This window comes from Ciona intestinalis, unplaced genomic scaffold (genome assembly GCF_000224145.3).
Source record: "Ciona intestinalis unplaced genomic scaffold, KH HT000094.2, whole genome shotgun sequence".
Lineage (NCBI taxonomy): Eukaryota > Metazoa > Chordata > Ascidiacea > Phlebobranchia > Cionidae > Ciona > Ciona intestinalis.
Window position 1 is genome coordinate 412,957 of NW_004190416.2, and position 27,008 is coordinate 439,964.

Consider the following 27,008-nt stretch of genomic DNA (forward strand, 5'->3'; position numbering starts at 1 on the left):
TTTCGTCAGAAATATAGATAGGGGTCTAAACATGGATGAAATTAATAAAGTTAGGGAAACTTCATCGGAAAGTGGTGAAATACCGAAAGTTACGATGAAATTTGACGACTGTACAGGAACATGGAGTCATAGAGATGATTCTGATTTAAAGAATGAACCCTCGACAAGCGGAAGTGCCGCACAGCCTGGTGAGTAAACATCATTTTGTTTAACACTGAAGATTTATTTAGATTTAAAAGAGTTTGGTATGATACCCGGAATTTTACTCAAAAGGCCACATCCATAAAATCTCGGAAAATTTCTTGCGTAGGCTATTAAGTTTTAAAATTTGACACTACTTAAAATTCAACAGATATGTGTAAGCGAATACGCACAACCTGAATAATTGTCCATTCCCCTTTATTTTCTTGTAGTTGCTCCACTAGCATTGTACAAATAAATCCCTTCTTTTTAAAACTTCTTTTTAAAAATTTCTTCCATGTCTTTTACAAGTAACAAAATGTAACATTCAAGTAAACAACATTTTCTTCACCCATTGACAATCAACCCTGACTTTCCATGTTCTGAAATAAGTCTGGTTACTCATGTCGTATCAATTACTCAATTTATGTTCTATTCTATAAAAGGGGCGTTCCGCAACGTCGCACATCATGTGTCCTAGGATTTAGGCCAGGATTTGCCTATTACCTCACAGTCGCAATCTGAATATTTTCAGGATCAACCAGAACTTGAGAACGCACACTTTAGGCCTTTAAAGTTATAATGGCTGGTATTTCGCACAAATTCCCCACAATTAATTTATTTTATTTGTGTTTTCCCAATTTTAATATTTGACATTGCTGTAATTTATGTTCCCTTCACCCACAGACCACCATCCTTCACCCGCATCCACCACCGAGGATCAGGAGTTCGAATTAACAGCTGATGCGATGGTTCATGACTTTGATGATGAAGCCACCATGGAGGAAGAAGAAGAAGATGGCGATGGAGATGATGAGGAGCTTGATGATCTGGCTAAGGTGGGAGTTGTATATAATGTGGGTGAGATGTGAGGTTATATGGTGCAGCATATGTGAGGCCCAGTGCAGACTTAGGATTTGATTTTACTCATGTCCGGGGATGGTATGGGAGTTGTAGGTGGAAGTTGTAAGTTCTTCTTTATGGTTTAGGTTCTAATTTAAAGCAAGGTTGATCAGAGGATCTGGGATGTAGGCCAGTCCATTACCCAAACTCAAGATTTCATTTAGGTTAGGATTCTACTCTAAAGTTGAAGTTGTGCACAAGTTTGTATTGTATTCTTGTTGTTTGGAGTTTGACATTGTATAGCGGCCTATGCACATTTTATATGGGCGAGGTCCTACAGCAAGGCATGCCATGGGACCTGGATTTAGACTGAGTCGTCAGAGATAGACCACATAGCCAAGTATGTATGAATGTAATATTTAATCTGCCAATTTAACAGGAGCGAGACATACCGTTGGAAGATTTAATCGCGATGTATTATGGGAAGCAGGAAAACAAAGATGTTTCAGAAACTGAAAAGGTAAAAAATGTAACAACACTTATTCACTTTATGTTTTGACCTGTGATTTAGACCAGAGTTGGCGTATTAATTTGGGGTTACTGCATTATTTGACCAAGCATGAAGCTCATATTTATATAACATATCAGGTTGAGGATGGTTCATCATCTGACTCAAGAGAGCAACTTCCTAAAACAAATGAAAACAAAGATTCAGAGGAATTAAAAAGAAAATTAAGATGTAAGTCTGTTTTGTACTTGTGTTTAAATGTGCAGTCAAATGTATAATTGGCAAAAGAAATATTTCATAATTTTTTTAACATTTGTTCAATTTTGTTGTTATAAAGTTACATTAGTTTAGAAAGTTTGAACATTTAGCCCTTACTTTATTATTGAACCTTTTCCCACCCAGCCAATGCGACACTACTGAGTCCCACCCATGCTGAATCACCTGATGAGGATGGAGATTACGTTCCTCCTGCTCCTGAGGATTGGAGGAAGGATCCGAGGGTGGGGGACGAGTTTCAAGTGAGATATTTATTGAATTACTTCTCAGTTTACTTATGTATTTATATATATTATATATTGGACATTTGAAATAAATATTTTAGCTTCTTTTTTGGTTGATAATATTTAATTTAATTTAAATAAAAAAGACCAAGTTTTGTTATTTCAACTTTTAAGACTGAATCTAGAGATTGTTCATTTAGTTGTTCTAAAATTCCATCTTAATTTAAAATAAATTATGCGTTCATATATAAACTGGAATTTAAAAAAAAAAAACTTTCTTTGTATGCAAAACCTAGAGTTGCTGTAGGAACTATTTTGTAGGAACGAGACAAGCCTTTTTTTAATAAGCCAACTACCAAATCTCTTGTCTATGGTATGCTGCACTATAGAGGTAGAAGCTGACTGTATTTTAATTACAACTACTATTACCATCAGTTAAAATGCAACATGTCCATATACAAAAAAAATGTAGCTGGAATTAAATAAATATTGGTCTTGTAGCTTTAACCATCATTCTCACTTCCAGGTAAACGAGATTCCACGGAAATTAACTCCGTTATCCAAACTTTATAATACAAACATAAATTATACCTGAATAAATTATTTTTCTGTGTTTGAGGATTGTTTTGTTCCTACCAGGTCAACATGATCCCACGATGCGATAACCAGGGACCCGATTACAACATAGATTCAGATCTTCTTGTTTGGGACCCAATCAAAATCAACCCAACGAAAGGTGAAAACTCTAACCTTGCGAAATATTTTTCCAATTTTTCCCCACTTTCTACCTAAACTGATTAAAAATTATCCCAAAATACTAAAAAATCAGTAAAATAAAACTAAAAATACCTTAAATTTTACTTTAAAGGTTCGTAATGATAGTTGTTAACTATTTTTATCCAGTCGAGTCGTATTTAAAAGAAATTTCCGACATTTCTACCACCGGTGGTCTCCCTAATGGTTGTCATCTCCGTGACAACGAAGATGCGTTATTTCTCCTCTCACAATGTAACAACGACACAGATGAGGTGAAACTTATTTTCCTATATATGTAAAACTTTATCTTATACCCTTATATCCGTGTAATATATATATATATACGAAATTCTGTACTGTGCATCCCTGCACCTGCGGCAACATATTTTATGCCATATTTAAAATACGATATTTTTTCCCATTTCCATATGTTTTGAACAGCAGCTGGATATTTCAATGTTAGTGTTAAATATCTTTGGCCAAAGTATTGTAAATCCTTACTCATTAAGGTCAAAAGGTGACATAACTTTGATATAATTATTAGCTGTGCTGTTAAACAATACACAATATTGATGTTATTACAAGCTGTGTGTTGATACTAAACAATACACAATGTTGTCTTGACTTATTCAATGTTACGCTACTACTATTAGATGCACACTAAATGCATTGAATCTGTTGAACACCCAGTGTTTTCAACTTTTGCATTGTGTTTTGCACATAAATGCAATTCATCACATATTCTGTTTTCCTTCTTGGTCAAAATCTGCATTTAATACATTACATGAAACTCCGTATAAACACATTGCATTACCCAAACACAGGCTTCAAAGGTGGCTCACACCCCTTGTTAAAACCTATATTTGTGTCTTCAATTCGGTTACAAAGTCGTATGCAAACCCATTACCGAGTTCCGCATGCGGCAGCGAAATCCGGACAAAACAGACAAAGCGGACGAATTCCGGATACTGTGTACAACCACCTTTCTCCAAGCCAAATTTTGTGCAAAATTTGTTTGGGCTGTGTACCCTCTAAGGCTCAAAAACTGCATTGCATTCAATGCATTACGACAACCTCCACATAAAACCTTGCGTTCACTTCAGGGGCTCTCTACAGAATAATATTAAACACCCTAGCATTAAACACCTGCATAAATAATATTCAACTGCATTAAACGTACAGGCAATCCGTCAGTTTCGCTGGAAACCCCGTCCGTTGTCGAGCGAGTTACAAACTTGGTCCGAGGAAGAATGTCGCTTGTTTGAACATGGCTTGTCACTTTATGGCAAAGATTTCCACAATATTCATCATAATAAGGTAAGAGTTGGGATGCAATTAAGGAGTTGAATTATATTTTTGTAAAAATGTGATGTGAGCATCTGTGTTATTAATAGCTTTCTGTGTAGTAAGTCAGTGCAGTTACTATCTTTTTAATTTGGGCAAAATTGGGGTGCTAGAACACATAATGTTACATGATTTCAAAAATTTGAGTCACTACCTCACCCTAGCCACCCCTAACTTACCCCTAAGGTAATTTAGTTTTACTTCTATTTCAGGTACGGACGAAAAGTATCGGTGAAATAGTAAAGTTTTATTACATCTGGAAGAAATCTGAACATTACGATAAATTTAACGCTAAGACACGACTTGGAAAGAAGAAAGATACCTTGCATCCTGGTGTCACGTAAGTGCTGTCATCATAATATATTTAAAGTAAAATCCCAAAGGATAAATATTAACTGAAATTTGTTACAAACCTGGGGTGGCAGAAAGTGTAGGCCTACACTGAAAGTTTCTGATTGCATTAATCAGTAAACATTACAACCAATAAGTTAGATTTTTAGATGTTATGAAACTCGTTTGAAACTAATAAGATCTTGGAAATAAAACTATAAACTGGAATTGTAAGAAGCGATGATACTCTCTGTCATAGGCGCCAAACTGGAAATTGTCTGCATTCTGTAATGCAATCATTAAATATTACAAATTTACAACCAATAAGTTGGATTTGTATCCCTACTCTGTAAAATTTTGGGCACCTATGCATTTATACTTTGTCTTTGCAAAATGTTTTTCGTACGGATTATTATTGAGGGAGAAACTGACCTACGTTGCTTCCCAGATGTCTGCCACGTTAACATATATCATATTATTAACCCTACCCCATACAGGGATTACATGGAACGACTACTAGACGAGACAGAACATTCGATATCCATGCACCATACTGCCTCCAGTGGCCAAACCACCCCACACAGTGTAGCTCTCCAGCAACACCTAGTGGACTTACGAGTGACAAGAAGCCACGCACGTCAACGGCCGAGTAACTTTGCTGACTCGCCTACAAACCAATATGGAGGTACTTTTAATAATCCGTTTATTAATATATCAGAATAATTTATTAAAAAGTTTTCCATTACCACAACATGCAGTGTGCTGCAACCCATTAGTGAATACTTGGTCAGTTTAAATCCGTTAAGTGTCTTGCCCAGGGAGACATATACCTATCCATATGGATGCAGTTCCAAAGTTTCATGATCATAGTTTCAAATTTAATGATTTGTCCAAATTATCAACCGTACATTTAAAATTAACGCAATCCCAACTTCCCCAGAAATAAACGGTTTTCTTGACGGCGACTACGCGGACGACATAGAAATCTTCGATAACATCGTCCCGTCTCTCCCCACCTCATCAGCGCCCACTAGCGGTGAATACTCGACTCTCGAACCAGAAATAACCGTTGTTTATTCCGAGCCGGCCAATTTCGCCCCCATTTCCTCGTCTATCAACCACGAGGCAATACCGGCCGGTATTTTGACTTCGAATAGAAATAACAACTCAGATAAACAAGATAGTTCACGCTCGTTTCGCCCCGTCGAACCCGCACAAATCACCCCGTCGCTTGAGAACCGAACACACGAGGGCAGTAGAACCACACCCTTACCTCAAGGTTTGAAATTACTTTTTTTACAATGTTTTGTTTTTGTGGCTAAGTATAGTGCATGAGATTGGTAGTGATTACTGTTCACTTTATATTTGTTAGTAAGTTAATTGTAAGAGACACTTGCCCAAAGTTAGGTAAAGATTTCCATTAATATTATATAAATATTGTATGGGACACTTTTTTAAATTAAATTTTTCAATATTTGTACAGTTTTTAACTAAAATCAAACTAATATAACTTTAATCTACCATTTCTTATCCACAGATGTTTTAACTTCAATAGATGAACTAGTTACAGCTTATTGCAACAAACCAACCAGTAAGCCAACATCAAAGGTAAACCATAATATTATATATTGTAATATGTAGTAGGGTGGGGAAAGATCGGACACTTTTTTTCTATTTTTTCGTCTCATTTGTTAGTAAACAATAAACATCCAAAGAATTAATAAACCGTATCCTCACGACTTCCATAGACCGTTGTTAATTGTTTAAAACACGATCAGGATATTTGTATATTATGTGCTAAAGGTGTCCCATCTTCCCCCACCCTACTATATTTCTTTATAAAAAAACTATAATTGTGTGCCTGACTGTCTGTAGCTGTTAAATGTTTCAAAATAATATCCCAGCGCTTGCATTGTAACCAAAGGACACCTGATTCGATACGGTTAGATGCGCGTGTCCTTGTGCAAGATAATAACAGACGTTACCTCAACCCAGTGGTCACTAAATCCCTTGGAGCACCCTACGTTTTGGGTAATGGGCAAACTCTGGCCTTAATCTTGGCTTCCATGGCAAGCTTGTATGACCTCACCCGGATAAAACAAAATGGAAATTTGGGTTTAGGAATTCGTGGCTAAGTTTTAAATCGATTTGATAAAATCAAAACCCCCCCCATTTACCCAGGAAACCCTCCCAACAAAATGGAAATTTGGGTTTGGGAATTCCTGGATAAGTTTTAAATCGATTTGATAAAATCAAAACCCCCCTATTTACCCAGGAAACCCTCCCAACCCCTGACCCCACCTCACCCTCACGTCGAGACACACAAGATGAGCATGGGGCAAAACGACGAAGAATTGACGACTCGCCTCGTAGCTACCAACACCAGCCGTCTGACCTCACCCAAGAAAAACCCCCTCTGGTCAGCTGCTGACCCATAACACCCAGCGACCCCCGTTAAACTATGGTTAGCAAATGTAACGTTATGTCTGCTATAGCCCACCATATCTTACTGCCCCCAAAAATACTCCATACAAAACATAATTATCTCTAAAGGTCATAACCCATAGTTCTTTTCAAATATTCTCCATAACTCTTTGGGTTTTTACAATATTGGTCTTTCGTAAAGCCAATGTACTGGCCTAACTAGTAGAAAAATTGTTATTCCCCTCTAAAATTTTGAGAATTTTAATTTCAGAGCCAGAAAATTTAATGTTTTTACAACCCTTAGTCCCCCACACAAAACACAGGGGCTCAGTATGTGTATAGTATTTTACAGGGTTTTAACAAATAGCTGTTCTTTTTTCGACAGTTTTACTAATTTTTGTGCGAAAATTATTTTGCATCGTGGGTCAAACTCTAAAATTAGGTTGATCCATTTATTTTGTTACATTTTCTATTTTATAATCATTTTCATACAGTATCGTGGCACATTATGCCTGGTTTTATCACAAACAGCTTCAATAACTCTACTTTAAACACCCAGGAACGTAAATAACTCAATCTAGTTTGATTGGCAAGTCTTACAATAATACCCCCAATGCATTTATAATGTTACATGTACATTATATTGTTGTTTCAAACAACATTTAGACACCAAGTGTTTCTCCACTCTTTCACACAACCAAAATATTAAACATAAATTAATAGAAAGGCTTTGGGGCCTAATTTCCGAAACTGTATTTCACACAATCACACAAGCATAAGTAAATTCTATACAAAAAAGAATAATATCAATATCCACTATGTGTTAGGAAGCACTTTACACCCATCACTCATTTGATTTAAAATTCTTAATATTTTTTGGTATTCTCACTATGACGTAACAATCTTTCTCCGCGAATATTTTGTACAGTGATTTAATAGTATTGTATAGGCGCCAAACCTGGGGTGGCAGGGTATGCAGGTCTCCCCTGCATTTCAAAAGTTTGGCGCCTATGTTGTTACGTCACATGGGAATTCATGTTTGAAATTTTTCGAGATATTTTTATCAATTGTTTTAAAATTTTAAAACTCCGAATTCGTATTTTGTTTATTGTGTCGTCATAGGGTAGACAATTACCGCACAATGACACGTGTCCAGGTTTTAAATACACGATTTTGTATCTGACATTTCACCTTGTAAGTTATCTTAGACGAGCTATTTTGTAATTTTTTTTAATACAGTAGGGTAGGGGGTAGGGTGAAGACGGGACACCTACTACGGAATGGGACGAGAAAATAGAATGAAAAGGTGTCCCATCTTTACCCACCCTACTATAACGAAACGGCATTAGTTTTGCAAATTTGCAGGTTTAGGTAAAATCTTTTGAAAAATGTGGAGTAAAATGGGCAGTCAACTTGTCAAATTATTTCTCCAATTGAGTATTAGGAGAAAACGCTTCGTTTCTTCAAGACACCAAATGCTAAACTTCAAAGCGTTGACTAAAAGTTGCTAAAAATAAAATCTAAAAGATTTGATGTTTTTTTCAACACCCCGATAAGTGCGTGGCGTAGCACCTTATGTCACGCCCATGGAAACGTCATAAACGTTTGACTGTGATGTCATATAGAGGAGCAGTGAAGCGTGGACAACCACACCCGGCGTTGGCCCAAGTTTATTTGCTCAATAACGTTGCCAAAATTCGTAAATTGACTAAAAATTCCAAACATTATCTGTTTATAGAATAGGAGAAGCGACCATGCGGGTTTTTAAACACATCGTGTGCTAAAATACCCATTAAAGCACTGTATAATACTGTGGGGTAAGATGGTCACCGTTTGTACATATTATCCCATATTTCTAATCGTGTTTTAACAATTAACAGTCGTCTATGTTGGAATCGTGTGGACACGGTTATATAATTTGTAAATATTCTGTGTTTACTATAAAATGGGACGATAAAAAAGAATGAAAACATGGACCATCTTACCCCAAACTTATATAATCTAAACATTGAACCACTGAGGTCCAGTAAAAAGTTGAAGTGAATGTAAATTTTTGATTTTCACGTGGCGGGCGGGGCAACTACAGTCGTTATAACACAAGTGTTCTGTGTTTTTTACTAGGTTAAAGTTGAATGTTATTTTATTGGTAATTCCGGCAATATCGCACATTAAGTCAACCGTATATACCTAGTTTAGTTTCGTATATAGGCGACATAGTTATGTATAGAAAGGAAACTTCGGAATAAATGGCTACTTATAGCACACCTGCCCCACCCTAACCCGCAAGGTCAAATGTATTTCCCGTGTTTAGGCGTTTTGGTTAAGTTTTCTGATTTCGGAAAATACCGTTTGGTTTTCGAATTTATCCTCACTTCAGTTGGTACATTGTTTATTTAATTTCACTTAGCAACCTACACGAATCAAAGTGAAAACAAGCAATTACTGAAATCCTTTAAAAGCAAAATCAAGGGCGTGCCTATTTTGCTAACAGCAACAAACGCCTAATGGTGTTTTTGATTTCGGAAAGCGAAGTTTCCTGTAAAAGGGTTGTATAGTACACAGCATTGCACTAATGTTTGGTAAGGAACGAAAACAGCACAAAATATAAACAAAAACAGATCCCATATTATATATATGTTGAATACGTTACAAATATCCAATGTCGTATAGGGACGTATTGAGGATATATATAGGCGCACCCACGACAGCAAAGCGTAATGATATCAATATAATTTAAAATGAAGTTATTACGTCAACCCAACTTATTCCTATGCAATTCGCGCGGCTTGTCAAAGTAAAATAAACCCACGTTTTATTTAGTTTCACTTATTTTGCGTTATGTTTGCAAGTCAACTTAAAGATTAAACTTTAACCGCTATATCTATGTTAACCAGAATACATATCGTGTCAGTTTCGCTCTGCTAACAATTAATCTTCTATGACGTCGAACTGACGCCTGTCACTTAATGTTACGTCATATCTACATCATACACCGCCTTGTGACGTAACAATTCAATCATCTTGTCGTTTCGGTTCGATTTGGTCGAACGGTTTTTCCCTCCTGGTCGGTGCTACGTCATCATCGTCTGAACTTTCAAAATCCACCGAATGCGGAAGTTCGATTTCCGCATCTGTTTCCGGTCTCTGTGAACTCATATCCGGTGTCGGGGAAATTCTATTCTGTCTCTTTCTTAAGTCCGGGAAAGCCCCGTTTTCCGCCATGTTGTCTCCATCAGGTCTCGACCTCAAACCGTCGGATGTGATGTCATCGACACCTACGTCATCACGTATGACGTCATCATCGTCTTCATCAGGATCGAGATAGATAGTAATGAGACGATAGATTTGTAGGAGGAGCACCAGTAGGTTCTTGCAAGTAAAGAAAACCATCATCTGACTGACTACGTTCAAACCTGCGTTGGTGGGGTGGGTGTTAAAGTCAGTTGTGAAAATTTACTTTATCCTCGCCTGGCCAGAAAACGACAGTCGTTATCACATGGGTTTAACACCTCGTGCCAGCAGCCTACGAAATACCATGTATGTTACTTCGTAGGTAAACTGTGTGTATAATGATATTTATACACTTTGTGCTCGCTGCTAAGACACCGAAAGACAGTGAGCATGAGGCGGTCGTAGTATCGTAGACTTAGACATGAAAACGTGTATAAGAGAAAACAAATTATTCCACCGTATTTTCTATATACTGGTCAAGGTGCCGGGAGACGTGGAATTTGATCGTATAACCCTTAATTGTATGCGCACATTTTATTCTGTGGGTGAGGTCTTCGAGAACGCTAAGAGTTTAATATGTAGGCCTAAGTTGGCCCATTTACCATATTATCCAAACATGTTTATATATGTCACCATATACTTACCAACAAGCAGGTATAATCTGAAACATAAGAACGGCCCATCCTGCATTACTATTGTTGACATGATTCCAAGCACATCTGCATTCACAGAGTCGCAACCACAGCGTCGTTTGCAGCAACCGCTGTGAAAATAAAACGTCCGAGATCAATTATTGCGAAAATGAGATTGCGTGCTCGAGGTTTTAGATTAGAAAAGCGGGTTTGAAATCGCAAGCCTTGTGCGTGATAGTTTGATTTTTGTTGTTTAGTGATTGGTCAATGAATGTAGTTTAAACTTGTGCCTAAAGGTTCCGAAAGAATATATGCAATATATTTTAGTATAGACAGTTTGGTTTTGGTAACTATACGTCTAACCTTTTCGAATACGCTAACGAAGATAAAATTATTTAAAATAACAAAGAGAAAGTAATTAGCAGCAAAATGATAGTTTTTAAAATGCGCTGCAGGTAAAAACTACTGAAGAAAAAGTGTAAATTACAAAGCTTGTTTAAGTAGCAGTTGTCAACATAACGTAACGGTAGGCCTACTGTATTCAACACTTATAATATACAATAATGTTATTAAAATTAGGATATGATGAGGAATTAAATGCAAAACTACAATCACCTGGTTTCGTAATGTGATACGTCATCAGAAATATCCCCTCTCGGTTTTCGAGACTTGACTGACGTGATAGCAAGTGTGTACTGCATGAGACTCCACGTGTAAAGGATCAGGATCGGATATATAAGGTGCTGCGCTTGGATTACCTGAGTGGAGGGGGTGTTAAGTTTGTTGGAGTATAAAGGTAAGGATATATAAAACAGGTGGGGCAAGATGGGACATTTTTCATTTTGTCTCTCGTCCCATTTAGTATAGTAAACAAAGAATAATCAAATAATTTTATAGAATATATATATATAGTACTGTAGAGGTTGGAAAGTGCTATTGAAGAGAAAGATTGGATTTCGTTAGAACATAATATTCTCTATGAATATATTAATCGTATTTTGAACAATTAACAACGGTCTATGGGAGCATGGGGGTGGAACGACATTCGTTATAACACGGTTGTTTCATGCACCCCGCATACTCGCATAGGCTTACCGCATATGTAATTTTTCTGGTTATCGGGAAAAAACAAACTGCTGTATTCATATTACAGAAGGTTTGTCGTTGTTACACGTTAATGGATTTAAAAATAAAACATATTAGTTAAAACGAAGTATCTGTCGTCAAGTCTTTATATGTGTCAATCGTTATGCGTTTGGGGTTTCAACCCTGCATGGATGAGGTTCACTATAGTTACATAACTTCTCCATTATTTAATTTGATGAAGGAATAGATTAAGTCCCACTTTGGTCACCATGTATTAGCATGCAATGCGTTAATGTAGATTTAATTTAACACGAATGGGGCCCGTGTGTTGGTCAAATGCTCAAGTTCAGGTCTAATAACTAGTTAAGCCACCCCGAGGGATGGGCTCATTGATTTTCACTCGACTGTTTTCATCCTAACTAAACAACTCGGAATAATTTGGTTAATTTTAAGGAGGGCAGGAGACTAAACGTCTAGCCGTGCAGACGTTATTCTTATTTTGACGCAAAAACCTTTACATTTTAGGATTTTTTTACCATTACGTCACGTATTAATAAATTTTATAATTTGGTTTTTCAAGATTTTCAAAACTGTTTTTATTAATTTATTCTGTCACGTTTCTTAACCAATCATTTTTTATAATGGTATTTTATCCAATGACGTGCTTTAGGCCTATATATACTCACGTTTTCAAATGAATTGCCATCATGTTTGTTATTTTTATTATTATGAGTTTCGTTATTGTATTCAAAGAGATAAAAATATGTTTTTAATTTAATTGTTTCAAAAGTTCTAAGTTTGTTTGTTACGTATTACTAATTATTTGTCTGTAATTCGAGAAACAACAAAGCTTTATATGACGTCACAGCACACAATCACTTATACTGGAATTGAAATAATCAAACCAATTATGACATCACACTACAAATTTTTAAAGCACTTGTTTACCAACAAAGCCATTAGAAACCGACCCAATCCAACGTAGTACTAACCCGCCACATTAAAACCACCCACCGAGTAACATTGGCAACATGACCACACCTTAAGACACTTCGTTACATACCGCCCCATTTAAACGTATAGTCACACAGGAATCTTTACGTAAGGATTGAAATATTTGAACATCCTAGTCAGACCTAGTGTGTGGGGTGAAACATACGCCGCATGCTTTTGTTATAAGTTAATTATGTGTATTTCGGGTAATGTGCTAATTTAGGCTTAAATACCAAGTTCCATGGCATGTCTTGCCGTATAGGACCTCGCTCTTATAAAATAGAATGTGGAAATAGGGTGTTGGGTTAATGGGCGAACTCTGGCCTAAATTCCAGGGTTAATGGCGGATCTCATTGTAGGACCCCATATAGAATAGAACATTTATTAAAAATAGATTGCGATTTTGTATCTTAGCCTATACGTTTTACAATTTAGTATACAGCCCAACGTCTCTGATCATTTTTTATTATAAACCTTTTTAAGGTTTATGTTATAACGTTGTTATCTAGCATTCGTAACAAGTAAGTTGCCCATACCACTCAAGTTATGAACTTCCGCTCAAGCACATTGTTTTTAACGCGAAATCAAGCGAAATATATTTAGTGACCGTAAACTGGGCTATCTTTATATACAGTATCACGTACAGTGTACAAACATTGGCATGTCTCATAGTACAATCAACGTAGGCCATTTTATAAGCATTAGTTTTGGTAACTGCAGTTGTGTTTTTTTAATGAATGAATGACAATTATTTATCCTCGCGTGATAACTGCTGGTAAGCGGGCACAATGTGTATGAAACAGAACACTCGTGTTATAACGATTGCCGTTGCTCCGCCATGCGAGGACAAATAAGTTACATACGTGGTAACTTATAAGCGGGCACGAGGTGTATGAAACAGAACACCTGTGTTATAACGACTGTGGTTGCCCCGCCACGCAAGGATAAATAAGTTACATTCATTCCTTTATTCATTGAACACCACAGTACAGTGACATCATATTCACCTCTTTTTCTTTAAAGACTTCAAACAATTCCATGATGTCCGCTGCCATCCCAAGGTAGACAAGGAGGAGTTGAGATAATTGGTTCCGACTAATCTTCCCCTTAGGGAGGACCCATCTCCCGATGATCAGGATAAAGAGAAGAGATTGCTCCATTGCTAACGCCCATCCGGAAAGATCTAACGAGATCTGGACTCCGATCTGTGAGTATAGTTGTTTTGTAATGTATAATATATCGTTATTCGATCAATATTTTGCTGCTAGTTTTCTTTGAGGCGTATATAGGAGAGTGGAAGGATGGGACACCTTTTTATTCTATTTTTTTTCCTTTCCAAATTGGTAGTAAACAAAGAATATTTAGGGAAATTTAAATTCTCATGACTTCTATAGACCGTTGTTAATTCTTTTCTTTGATATTTTAATCATTTTGTTTTTTTTGCCATCGTATTCTAAGCTATAAAGAAAATTTAGGGCAACGGAGAAATGAATGTAACTTTCTTTAACCTCGCGTGGCCAGAAAACGATAGCCGTTAAACATGAGTGTCCTGTTTCATACACCTTGTGCCCGCTTACGAGTTAAAGGATTAAGAAAAATCACATGTGAAATATGTTTAATATAGCGTGGGTTTAAATGTTCGTGTGTTAGCGTAACAGCAACTTAACAATAACATTGAGTTTATTTAAAATCTTTTGACATCGGATTAATTCACAGTGGTCACTTTGATGCGATAATAGTGTATATAAAGTGGTAAATACGATGTGGAATTTTCCTTTTTAGATTTTTGACGCCGTAATGTTGTTACGTCACACTTTGTGGCTTCGTTTAAATGTACAAACTTTTTAGATTGCCTGACATTAGAAACTTAACGGCTTTTAGTAAATATAGGTTTTCTGGTAAAACATGTAAACTTTATTTATCCAACGTATTATCTGCCATACGAAGAGTTATTATCAGGGTTTAATCAACCTTACGTTTTTATACCAGAAGAGCTAATTACTTATATATTACGTTATGCCTTGTAGCAACAACACGGAATAAGAATTACTACGTCACTTATACGTAACAAACCACTTACCCCTAATACTTGTGAAGACGCTATCGCTGTCCCATTATTGCGGAGGAGAACTGACAATCGTTCGTTGTTAAGCTGTAGTTCTAGAAGCCACAGCGAAGGGATGGCGGCCACAAGGTAGCAGAATATACCAGGTGAAAACCTGTTTTTGTTTTAAATATATGTATAACGTATTTATCCTCACGCATCAGCGGGGAAACGACAGTCATTATAACATAGATGTTCTGTTTTATACACTTCGTGCCCTCTAAGTTATCACGTATGTAACTTCTTTATTCTCACGTGGGGCGGGAAACAATAATGGTAGCAGCATCAAGCCCCGAACTGAAGCTCTATAACCTAGAGGTGGGCGGAGCTCAAATCTGGCGCCTCGGAGTAACAGTATATGCATGTATACGTAGATTTACACGATGTTATATACTACTCCGTTTTTCGTTATGATTCCCGAAAAAAGAGAATAAAGTCGTTAATTTATTCAACTTACCATTTCCATTCCTGCCCACCGTTCAGTATCAACGTCACAACAGTTTCAATACAAAGTCCAATTAGTAGCAACACAAGGAGCCAATACAATGTGTTGTTGTAAGCGATCACCACTCTCCAAGCTGATACCACGCAGTGCAAAGCGAATATTACCCTTACTACTAACGCTATGACAGGGCGCAACGCTATGCGCTTGCATTTGTCTAACACCTTGCCCATTTTCAATTAAATTTTAACTTAAGTAACAATTTGCTTAAGCTCCGTCTTCGCTGCTAAACTAAAGCAGACTTCGTCACCGGATGTCCATTTTATAAGCTAAATTAAAAATAGAAATTCCTTTAAAAAGCGTTTAATCTTTAGCACCAGCCTACGGTAGTAGTTTATTATGTTAACTTCAAAATGGTGTCGCTATCTTTTCATAGGGCATAGACCACACTGTATCTTGATAAATTTAAAATAAAATGTTTCTTTGCGTTTTAATTTTAGAAGTTGTAGTTTTTATTTCAACGTAATTAAAACTTTAAACATCATGCAAAAATTTAAGCTACGTTAGGTAAACTGGACCTTAAAAATACGCGCTCCCCTTTATGGAAAAACAAATGTTATATTTATGAACTACGTCATTTTATAATAAGTTTATGAATAGAATTCACTACTTTGTTGTTGTTCGTGTTGAACTAGAACTGAAGGTAAGTTTATTTGTTGAAGGCTCAACATTAACGAATTTTGCAATAATTAGCTGTTCTTATTACAAATTAAGTGGGTTTTAGGAGTTTAGCATTACTATTGTAGTGTAGAGAAGACTGTAGTCTTAATTTTCTAAATTTGTATTTTCTTTCTATGCGAAACGAAGTAAAGGATTTTACGGAAATTATTGTGTTTTGTTGCTCATAAGTTTCAGTACAGTGCTAGTGAAGTATCCCCCCCATTAGTAATTCATCTCAAGCTATATCCCTAACGTTTCCCCCTATTAAGGATTGGGTGTTATTTTCCATATATTTTTATGACTGCTTACAAGTTACCACGTATGCAGTTTGTTGGACCTTTGTAGGAAATTGCACCTAAGTTTCTTTGCATCACTACATGTTGAAAAGTTTGATGTCTATGTTTGTATGTCCTACTGGGGGTGCTAGTGAAGAAACCGCCCCTGTGTTATCTGCTAACTAACTTATTTAATCAATAAACCCTAACTAACCCCCTATAACTTTTAACTACCAACCTCTAACCACCAACCTCTAATACTTTACACCAGCCTAATATGTATCACACAAAAGGATTCCTCTGGTAACGTACCACTACCAGAGGGACTAATACCTAAATTTATATATCTATTTCACCCCAGGCTCACCTCAGTCTAACTTAACATTGAGGTGAAATAATAAACATGTGACGCTGTGAATTGATTCTTGGTAACATGTCCTCCCTTGCTGTGATCCCAGCATCTTCTAAGAGGGTTAAAAGCCTTCGGATCCGAACTGGAAGATCAGGATCAGGTCATCATTTTAATCTTTATCATTTTGTTTTTACCCTGTATGACCTCACCCATATAGAACAGAATGTTCATATACAATGTTGAGGTAATGGGCCAACTCTGGCCTAAATCCCAGATCCCATGGCATGCCTCACTGTAGGACCTCATCCATATAGAATAGAATGTGCATATAAAAGGTTGGGGTTTTGGGGTAATGGGCCAACTCTGGCCTAAATCCCAAATCCCATGGCGTGCCTCACTGTAGGACCTCACCCATATAGAATAGAATGTGCATGTACAAGGTTGAGGTAATGGGCCAACTCTGCTCAAAATCTCAGGTCCGAAAGCATGGCACACCGACTGTAGCACTTCTCTCATGTAAAATAGAATATAATATGCTGTAATATGTAAAGTAACATAGGTTAGATTCTACCCCTTTGTTAACAGTATGAAGAAACTCTTTAGCTCGAATGTCGCTACTTATCTTTCTTGTCAGGCAAATGTTTTAGTATTTTACCACACATCAGGTCATTTAAATCTTTGAGACAAATATTGTTGTTTTTTTTAAGACAAGTTGAATAACATTACTGTCAAGTAGCTATGTTTTGGTTGTTTATTACACATCAGATGAGGTAAAGCCTATTTCCTATGTTCTGAAATTTGGATTTCACGAATTTGTTTATATAAATATATAATTCAATTTTTACATGTTTGTTTCCTTGCCAAACACTAACACTACCAACTCATAACTTGACTTACTCCAATGTTTTCATTACAACGTCTTAACAAAGTTTAAATTCAGGTCGTTTTGAACACAATGATGATACGATTCCAATTGATTTATCCCGAGGTAAATAAACAAAATCACATAGCCATGGTGGCATACAAGGAATTGCATTGCTTTCACCATGCACCTAAACCACCTATCCATTAACCACTTCATCTTTTCATTAGATCCCAATGAGATACTGAAGGAAATTCTAATCAACGTCTCGGCCAAGCAGAGAGTTTCAACGGAACGAAAACTTGGCCATCTCAATAACTTAGTGAAGGTAAAAACAATCCCATGTTGTTGGTTAGTTACTTCACTGCAAGTGTGCAAGGACCATGATTATTTTATATATTTGTGTTGTAATGCTTATTTTATGTGACCATACACATACTTATTATTTGTTATCATACTTGTTTTGTGCAAAGTTTATGCATAGTTTTAAGTAGTAGTGGCAAGCATCCAGGCAGTTCCCTCTAATAAACAAATATATCAAAACACAACAATTTGCTTGTATACAAATTGTAACAGCAATAAATCAGTGATAAAAATATGTTTTTCCACAATATATTTACATGTTCTTATCTCTATTATCTGGGTTTAAAAAAGTTACAAATTATAATAAGCTTGAATGGAAAATTCCCATCTTAATAGGCAGCAGTATAGTTTACACTACAATGCATTTCTCTTTACTATAACAACACGATAGATGCTATCTCTCCACATGACTTGGTTGAGCAGCTGGCGTGCGGTCCATTAATCCTCATTCAATTTCAATTCAGTGTTTCCCTTATATACTACATAACAATACATGCTTCTATATTAACAATACGTGGTTTATCATAAGCTCTTGCTAAATTAAACAGCAGGTGCCAATGTACCATATAATAAACTATGGGCTCATTGTTACTCCATATATAGGCTCAATACATTGTGTGTATATTTAGACTATGTTCCTTGTATTGAATTCCTACAAAGCGGATTATAAACATGAGTGGGTGTGATGGGTGTGATGCCTAATTTACTATCTCTGCTTTGTTATGTGTAAAACTCAAATATTTAAACGTGGGCGTCTGTCGTTTTATTCAAGTCACAATGAATCTTTTTAATCCATAATTTTTATTCAAACTTTTTTTAACTTTATTTTTTAATTTATGTAATCCATTTTAGTTTATGTAATCCATATTTTTTTCCTAGTTATTCTGCAGTGTACCAGATGATGATGTCATCACAATTCCTATGGAAGTTATTATGACATGGTAAGACCACTCCAAGTATAATATATATATATATTTAATATAACTTTAACATTTAAATAAACATTGTTTTTATTTGTAAAACCCATTGCGAAGATCATTTTCAAAAAGATAAACACAATTTACAAAGTCTTGATGTTTCTAATGAATTACAAATATAATATATTATTTTCCCAGTGTTGTAAACTGCTATCCTTATTTCTAATACATATACGATACACCCCTTTTATCTTTCTGTATAACATCCCCAATATTTCCCCATAGTTTGAAACCGACACTGGTGTCCGAAGTAAAAGAAGTCCGAGCTGCAGGTGTTCGAGCTTACAGATATCTTATCAATGATGAACCGAGCAAAAGGATTTTTATGGATCTCAAACTAGACTACCTCATTACTAAGTGGGTTGCTCAAAATGACTTTTTTGTCGAATATACCTTTTTATCTAAAAGTCTTTTAAAACGTTTTTTGCCGAACAGTGGATCTTGTTCTTTCCGAATACAAATATAGTTTATGGGGTCATTCATTTACTTTTATTTTAAATTGTGAAATCTGATGCAGTCCATACTTATCCATACTAGAGGAAAATTTTAGTGAAATTGTATATTTTGACTTTCTAATAATTTATTTCTAATCGAACAGGAATACTCGAATAAAAAACAATTTTGTAGCAAAAAGTTCAACCAGTTTTCTTAATTACCATTTTTATAATTGTATGTGGTAAAATTTTGATCTATTTTATAATATTTCTATTCATCAGATGTCTTGACATCAGTCATTTCAACGAAGTGGAGCGAATCCAAGCGATCCGATTGGTTCGTAAAATTGCACATATTAAACAACGGACCAATGAGACGATAATCCCACTTTCCCTCGCTTCGTGTATCGTTTCTGTGTCACTAGGTGGAGCTGAAGAGCGAGACCGAGTTTATCGTACTTGCCTCGCTGTGCTGTGCGAACTTGGTAGGTTCATTAGGTTGGCTGGTTAGATGGTAAATTAATTATGTTGTCATATATTGGCGCATAACATAGTATAAGGTTATGTACCATGGGAATACTATGTATGGAATACATAAACCAGAGCACACATACTTAGTGTGCCATGTAAAGGGCGCAGTGTAAATTAATCTACAAAACTAGTTTAGCCCATTAGTATATACCTATTTTGAGATTTTGTGCCCTTCTTAGGGAAATAATTATAATATGTTAGAAAACTTCTCCTTTTCGTGTCCCTGAATGTTTAAAACTGTTTAAATTTGTTCACAATGCTCTAAAATTGAACGTTTTGAGCTTTAAACGGCCAATTTTTCAAAATTTGGTGTTTCGAAACATATTGTGACTTATACAAGTACAACACCCTAATTTATTAATTGACGTTGCTGTAAAATTTACATCTAAACATACTGGGATCCCTTTAAACAACTGTAATAAATTGATAATAAATTCTGCCAATCTGACCCTGATTTGGTGCTCATAAAGTTTTTGTTTGGATTTTTGGTAAAACAATACAGGTTCTGGTATTACAAAAACATAAAAGACAAAAATCAACATATAAATAAATATTAAATACCCTATTTATATATTGTTGACAAAATTTTCCAGCGTTGCTCCAGCCCTGGTTAGTGGTGCGTTGTAATGGGATTCTTGCATTGATCAACGCTGTGTTGGAATGCCATATGTACCAGAGGATAAACGAATGTTTGTGCATGTCGCTCATGCATATTATCAACCACCCATGCATAAGGTAAGACGTTCATAATATTGAGTTAAATGTGTTAGGTGTAGGTTAAGATTGCCAAGTAGGTTGTATGATATATGACACCAAGATTTCTTCATGAAAATATAATAATTATAAGTATATATAGTTTTTGGCACTGGTGAAGATTGATTGCCCAGTAAAACATATAAATATAGACTCCAAGCTTTTTAAAATACAGGGGAGGCAAGGGTAGTTAGATGTGCATTTCTGTGAAATAAATTTACAAAAGTTCATATGTTGTAACTTGTAAGCAGGCATGAAATGTATGGAAAGTAACACCCATGTTATTATCGCTGTTGTTGCCCCACCACACGAGGATGAACACATTTTATGAGTGTTTATACAAATATCTCTATTTAATTAACACTTTACACTCAATGGACTATCAAAACAATATCCATGAATTGGTTACACCACAATTGTTTACATAAGAAAACATACAATATATATTTTGTTGGTAGTATTCCCTTATTTTAAATTGTAATTTTACAATATCTCAACAAAACAATAATTTAAATTGATTTCTATTTTCGCGCACAGCAATTTACCACTACACAAGTTTTCTGTTGGTATGCCTATTTAAGTAACTATAACTAGTAATAAATAATGAATCTTTGCTAAAATATTATATTTTGTAAAATTTAAAACATAACTTTTTAAAAACTTACAGTCTCGCAAAAAGATTAAGAAAATTCAAGTGTGGCACATTCCTTTGAAAGTTTAAGAACCTTCAAATAAACCATATTTTAACACATGTATTCATTGTATTGCACAGAGAATGGCACCCCACCATATTAGATGTTGGACCCACCCTTGCCCCATACACTGAGCTTAACTATAGATTCCATGCAGATGTGGAAGATACAAAGTTAAAGTAAGTTCCCTGATTTCTTACTTACAAATTAGCATATTATTGGTGCCACACTGTAGCACAGCGGGCAAACTCCAGAAACACAAAAATAGACTTAGTTTTCTGAAAAAATAAGCTTTCTTGAACAAAAGCAATTTTCCTAAAACCTACAATTCAGGAGATTAAATGTTCTGCACTGTGGTGTAGTTCTTATTTTATCAATTTAATGTTTTTTACACTACTACAATTCATGGTTAGGCAGTAGCTCAAAAGCAAGCATGAAGTGTATGAATCGGAACATGAGTGTTTTAACAACTGTTGTTGCACCACACGTGTACAAACACGATATTTATTCATTTATTTTGATAGTTGAACTAAACCATGCGAAACATGTATAATACTAACTGATTAAATCTGAAGAGTCTCGTTATACCAACTGTCGTTGCCCCCACGCGCAACGATCAACTTATTACATTAGTTCTTTCATTCATTGACACTTAATTAAAACGTGTGTTTTTTGAAACAGAGACGAGCTAGAAATGCGATTCGCTGCAAGCAAAATGGCGATCGTATCGTTGCTACGAACGTGGGACGGACTTTTCCACATCGTGAAATCAAGGGATATGATTGGTTCGCTCGTAAACGCAATTCGCATACCTTACAATAACATCAGAGTAAGTTATGATGTCATAATGGATGAGTAATGGCTTTGTTTGGATCATAATAAAAGGTTTTACTTAGTTGTAAATGGAACATTATGTGTATCCCTATAATGTCGATATTAAGACTGTATTAATATAATAATATTATTAGTTTTTCCCGTTTATTCACTGTTGTTTTGTTCCCTTCTCTTAAATTTTTAATTAAATTGGGCTTTGCTATTAAAACCAGTGCAAAATGTTTGTGTTCATATTTAATTGGGGCTTAATTGTTGTGGTAAATGTAGTATGTTTGTATACAACTGTCAAATTTTAGTGAGAATCTTTTTTTTGTGTATCTAATGTAGTATAACTATTCTAAAGTATAAAAAACACAAGTTTAACTTAAAAGTAAAATTCAGTTTAGTTAGTTTCAATTATTGTAATGTATTTTTTATTATGTAATGTTTGTTAATTATTGTAATGTATTCTTATAAGTCTCAGATACTTTATAAAGTATACTAGTATAATTATTAAAAGTTAATGAGTTAATTAGTTACGTAATGACTAATGAATGTAATATATTGTTTATTGCTTCTTGGCTGTTTGGACGAATTAACAATCGGATCATGTTTCATGAAAACAAATGGATGTAAAATTTCTGTGATTATTCCTAGTAATGGACGTAACAACATATGTTGTAAATGCTAGCACATTGTATGTCTGTATATTATACATTGTATGGCTGAGTAGTTTTACGTAGAAAGCTATTTGTATATATTTAAACAGAAAGAAAGTGTATATTAAAAGAAAAAAAAGATACAAGTTATCTCTCTCTCTCTATATATATACACCTTATGCTAAAGTCACTGCTTGTACATTTTGTTTTGTTTATATATTAGTAGCTGAACATAAAATGCCAGTAGAAAATATTAAACTAAGAAATACGCAAAATTATAGATTTAAAAAGTACATATTTTTTAAAAGCAATAGTTTAAATTTTAAGCAAAGTATTTTAATGACATTGTAGAGCCAACATAACCAAAGTAAATTTATTGCATTGTAGAGAGGAATATTCGCCGTTCTTTGTGATTTATTTTACTTCAATGAACCAACATGGACTGAAGATTTTGAAACAGCATTGAAAGCCGCAGGTTTCTAGAATCTCATACATTCTATTGGTTTCTATACTATAAGGGCATCTTAACCTAGAGATATCGAGTTCAAGGCCCGATGCTGCTACTGTTGTGGATGTATGTGTCCTAGACAAGAAACTTAGAAAACATTACCCCAACCCAGTGGTCAATAATTGATTGTCCAAATAGTCAGCCATACATAAAGACAATCATTACATTTGTGGTAACTCATAAGCAGGCACGAGGTGTATGAAACAGAACACCTGTGTTATAACGACTTTCGTTGCCCCCACACGACCATAAATAAGTTACATTCATTCATTCCCAATTTCTCATATTTTCTCATACCCGTCTATTCCAGCTCCTGGTAGTTTCCGTGACAACTGGCGACATTCTGAAGGTTTTGTTGTCGCTGAAACAAAGTCACTTCTCCCCGTTCATTCATCCTCGCGACCGGACCTCGTAAACTCACATCTAGCAATCCTGCTTTCTTCTTTTGTACAGAGCGGGCTACTGCAGGTGAGTGTGCCTGGATAGAGCGTTTTATTTTTGATAAACAAGACTACATATATTTTGTACTACAGTCATGGCATTGTATATGCAACTGATTTTAAGTATTGTGACATTTTCATGCCACAAACAGTCAGGCTATAACTACATGAGACCAGACTGTATATAGGAGTATATCGCTGATAGCTGTCGAATTATAACATTGGTATCTTCCTATACACACGTACCTCATGCTCGCTGTCCAACACAATGTTCTGATAAAGAAGATATTGTTTTGTTGTAAACTTGGTAGCTCATTTTCCCCCTAAACGAAGAAATTGATCTTAGGGCTCCACTGGACTGTATATAGAACTGCATATAAGACTGTTATTAAATATAGTTTTTCTCTTTTCCAGGCATTAAGCAGTGTTGCCGTGTCCAGTGATGCGCAATCAGCGATATCTTCCACCATATTATTAGGATCATTGTTGCACTTGAATAGTCGATTGTTACCTCATAAAGATGTTTCCACCAATCAATGGTTGCTCCCGGATTTATTAAAAAATACCGGAACTAACTTGGAGGAGAATTTGTGAGTAAATATATTTCATTCATCCATAACGCAGCCTTAATGGGAACAAATTCATGAAAGTTTTATAATTGTTTAATTAAATTTTTATTTTTGTGATTGTTAACAATAAAAAAATTATGAAATAAAATTCATGAAAACAGTTGTTTTTTCACATCACCTCTTATTTAAGTTTATTCCAATGTTTCATGTGGTATTCGGCAAGACAATATCAGGTTTTTTTTTAAATATTTCTTTACGACAAGATATATATACTCTCATGACAGACCTAATGCATTATTACAAAAGAATTAACTTAAAAATGCCCCAAAATATTTTAATTGATTTTGACAAAACACTTTATTACAGAAGAATCAACTTAGCTGTGAAAAGGTTGGGTGAAGTCCATGCCATGTTAACAAGCCCCCCTAATACGTATAGTTTATATCTCAACCAACTTCAATACAATGTCAAGCAAACTAAGAGGTGAGATTGTGTTGGTGAATAGGGTGGTCTAACATGGGCTATAAGTGTAGCCAAGCCTGCTATAAAATTGTCTGCACTTCATTAATCAACAAACATAACATGACAGAGTATATATGCGTGCTTTGGAATAAGTTATAATACCTTTATGGTGACTTCTATTATTGGTGACTTATAAAAATCTGTTGTAATATTTATATAAAGAATCTTGGTTAACAGAATAAATTGGTGATATTACATTAATGAAAAGATAATACTCAATAAAAGATAGTAACATGGTGAATTGCATAAAAAAAAAACTGTTTTTTCCGAATAAAAAGCGCCTATGTTTGTGATAATACCTACGCCCATATGTACACTGACTGTATTTTTTTATGTTTAAAATATTCCAAAACACTACATGAAATTCCTCTATCAAAAAATGTTTTTTGCCCTTTTGGTTATAATGTTCGATGATCACACTACATCCAAAATCATCTGTTCCAAAATTTATCATAAAAACTTTTTCTCTTAATATTCCTTCATTTCTCCTCTTCCTCCAGGGAGCCATCCTCCCAACCACGATCCCGCACATCCAGTGGAACATCCTTGGACACGACTCCAACGTCCTTCTCCCTCATCCGGAGAAATAGATCTTTGAACATCATCCGTGATCATTCGGAGGAACTGACTCTTCTTGCTCTTAAAAACACAAAAGTGAGAGATTTTCGGGATTTAATTTTATTTTTCTTGGAATAAAGTAATGGAGATCAAATAAACACAAAATTGGGAGGTTGTTGTGGATGGAAGAAAAACTGAAACACCAAAATAAAAATTGATAAAAACAGAGCCATAGGAGTACCAGAACCAGAGTATATTGCATTCACCTAATTATTCAAAAGTTTCCCATGTTTGAAAAATGTGAGGGTTATGTACAAAATTTAGTGTAAAAAAATAATTTTTTTTAATACCGTATCGTTACCTTACCATACAACACAGGTGTTAACAACTAAAGAAAAAGAAGACTGGGATTGGGGATCTCTATGTTCCCTTCTCTTATCTCCACCATCCATCATCTTCCTGCAAAACCTAGGAGTAGATGAAACCGTCCGAAGATTCTTCAGGAGGTTGATCTACTTCTATCTTCCGTCGAGTAAATTGTTCTCGGCGATCGACCTCGCTCAAGATGGTGGGCACGACCATAACAGGTGAGGATTGTTTGTCGGTTGGTTCTGTTAAGCTTCGTGGCGGAGCTTTACCTTTGAGGAAAGTTATATTTTATATAGGTAAGGTCCTATGGCGCAGCATGGCGTAGGTTTTGGTCTAAAGTTGTTTTAACCCTACCAACATTGCATTTAGGCCAGAGTTGGCCCATTACCCCAACATTGTATATGCACAGTCTATTCTATATGGGTGAGGTCCTACTGTGAGGCATACCATGGGACCTGAGATTTAGACCAGAGATGTATACTGACTTAGTATTCCCTTCTTTACATAACAATGCTTATTGTTTCAGAATATACGTGGTCACAGCGTGTCACATGGTTCAATTCCTTTCCAACTCCGACCAGGAGGGTCAACGATTGTTGCGCAATCTAGTAGAGGATATTCTCGCATTCTTACCAAAGGTTTGCTAAAAATATGTTAGTTGTAAAAGTCTGTGTTGTAATCTGTGTATGTAATAGTATGCTTCAAACATGGGAAGCTTATTTTATACCAGACATACATATTGTATTCATACACCTCATGCTTGCTGTCAAGTTATAACATGGGTGTTTTCTTGGATTGGACACGGATTGTGTATTTATACGCGTTATGCTCACTGTTCAGTTTAAAAAACAGTTCTACATTTCAGCTATCAAATTGCATAACCTCTAAAATTGAATAACATATTTTAAGTTTTAATTATTAATGCCGGGCCCATAACCACAATGACCTTTAATAACCTTTTCAGACAAACACAGAAACTGGAGGTTACAGCAGGTCAAATGGGTCACTTGGTGTCACATGTGCACGCGACTATTACCTCATATTGGGTTCATTGTCAGGTCATCGACACGGCGACAATATATTACAACAATGCAAAGTTTATAAATAGTAAGTTTTTGACCAAAGTATTTATAAAGATAAGTTCTCATGTAATTATCAAGTAATTATATAACAAAGTTGAATATGACTTGGTGGTTTGGTGCTCGCCTTGTAACTTAAGGATACCGGGTTTAAGGCTT

The 27,008-nt window shown here is 35.5% G+C and overlaps 3 protein-coding genes across 5 annotated transcripts in view; 2 read left to right on the forward strand and 1 right to left on the reverse strand.

Moving 5' to 3' along the window:
- On the forward strand, positions 1–8,068 carry LOC100182112 (mesoderm induction early response protein 1). 2 transcript variants are annotated; one of them, XM_002126174.5, is made up of 13 exons: positions 1–188; positions 868–1,019; positions 1,463–1,543; positions 1,672–1,762; positions 1,934–2,049; positions 2,671–2,767; positions 2,935–3,059; positions 3,970–4,104; positions 4,344–4,471; positions 4,959–5,146; positions 5,402–5,740; positions 5,999–6,069; positions 6,737–8,068. In XM_002126174.5, exons 1-13 carry the CDS (start codon positions 32–34, stop codon positions 6,890–6,892), a joined length of 1,836 nt encoding a protein of 611 aa, XP_002126210.1. In that variant the 5' UTR covers positions 1–31; the 3' UTR covers positions 6,893–8,068. The 2 variants fall into 2 exon arrangements, with proteins under 2 accessions (XP_002126210.1, XP_026694310.1); XM_026838509.1 differs by lacking the exon at positions 6,737–8,068 and adding an exon at positions 6,643–6,730.
- LOC101241958 (transmembrane protein 26-like) lies at positions 7,520–16,734 on the reverse strand. The gene is made up of 6 exons (XM_004227084.3): positions 15,389–16,734; positions 14,908–15,046; positions 13,835–14,032; positions 11,364–11,506; positions 10,761–10,879; positions 7,520–10,298 (listed from the first exon to the last, which is right to left on the reverse strand). The coding sequence occupies exons 1-6, from the start codon at positions 15,604–15,606 to the stop codon at positions 9,898–9,900; spliced, it is 1,218 nt and encodes a 405-aa protein (XP_004227132.1). The 5' UTR covers positions 15,607–16,734; the 3' UTR covers positions 7,520–9,897.
- LOC100186873 (rapamycin-insensitive companion of mTOR) overlaps positions 16,730–27,008 on the forward strand; it is a 21,381-nt gene continuing 11,102 nt past the window's right edge. The window contains exons 1-17 of one of the 2 annotated variants that reach the window (XM_026838506.1): positions 16,730–16,880; positions 17,661–17,708; positions 17,813–17,910; positions 18,825–18,886; positions 19,148–19,279; positions 19,639–19,841; positions 20,481–20,622; positions 21,413–21,511; positions 22,014–22,161; positions 23,192–23,279; positions 23,623–23,780; positions 24,167–24,342; positions 24,688–24,804; positions 25,344–25,497; positions 25,780–25,988; positions 26,297–26,408; positions 26,735–26,877. In XM_026838506.1, coding sequence (XP_026694307.1) covers positions 16,802–16,880; positions 17,661–17,708; positions 17,813–17,910; positions 18,825–18,886; positions 19,148–19,279; positions 19,639–19,841; positions 20,481–20,622; positions 21,413–21,511; positions 22,014–22,161; positions 23,192–23,279; positions 23,623–23,780; positions 24,167–24,342; positions 24,688–24,804; positions 25,344–25,497; positions 25,780–25,988; positions 26,297–26,408; positions 26,735–26,877 — 2,168 coding nt within the window. In that variant the 5' untranslated portion in view covers positions 16,730–16,801. The remainder of the gene's footprint in view (positions 16,881–17,660; positions 17,709–17,812; positions 17,911–18,824; positions 18,887–19,147; positions 19,280–19,638; positions 19,842–20,480; positions 20,623–21,412; positions 21,512–22,013; positions 22,162–23,191; positions 23,280–23,622; positions 23,781–24,166; positions 24,343–24,687; positions 24,805–25,343; positions 25,498–25,779; positions 25,989–26,296; positions 26,409–26,734; positions 26,878–27,008) is intronic. The other variant, XM_026838508.1, reaches the window with a different exon arrangement.

Bases quoted from the DNA above. Each gene is read 5' to 3' on its own strand.
- LOC100182112 (XM_002126174.5), top strand. From the start codon at position 32: ATGGATGAAATTAATAAAGTTAGGGAAACTTCATCGGAAAGTGGTGAA. The intron at 1,544-1,671 runs GTAAAAAATGTA...ATAACATATCAG, and splicing joins ATGTTTCAGAAACTGAAAAG to GTTGAGGATGGTTCATCATC. The intron at 6,070-6,736 runs GTAAACCATAAT...CTATTTACCCAG, and splicing joins CCAGTAAGCCAACATCAAAG to GAAACCCTCCCAACCCCTGA.
- LOC101241958 (XM_004227084.3), bottom strand. From the start codon at position 15,606: ATGGGCAAGGTGTTAGACAAATGCAAGCGCATAGCGTTGCGCCCTGTC. The intron at 14,033-14,907 runs GTAAGTGGTTTG...CTATACTCACAG, and splicing joins CGTCTTCACAAGTATTAGGG to ATCGGAGTCCAGATCTCGTT. The intron at 10,880-11,363 runs GTGATTGTAGTT...TTATTTTCACAG, and splicing joins GTATCACATTACGAAACCAG to CGGTTGCTGCAAACGACGCT.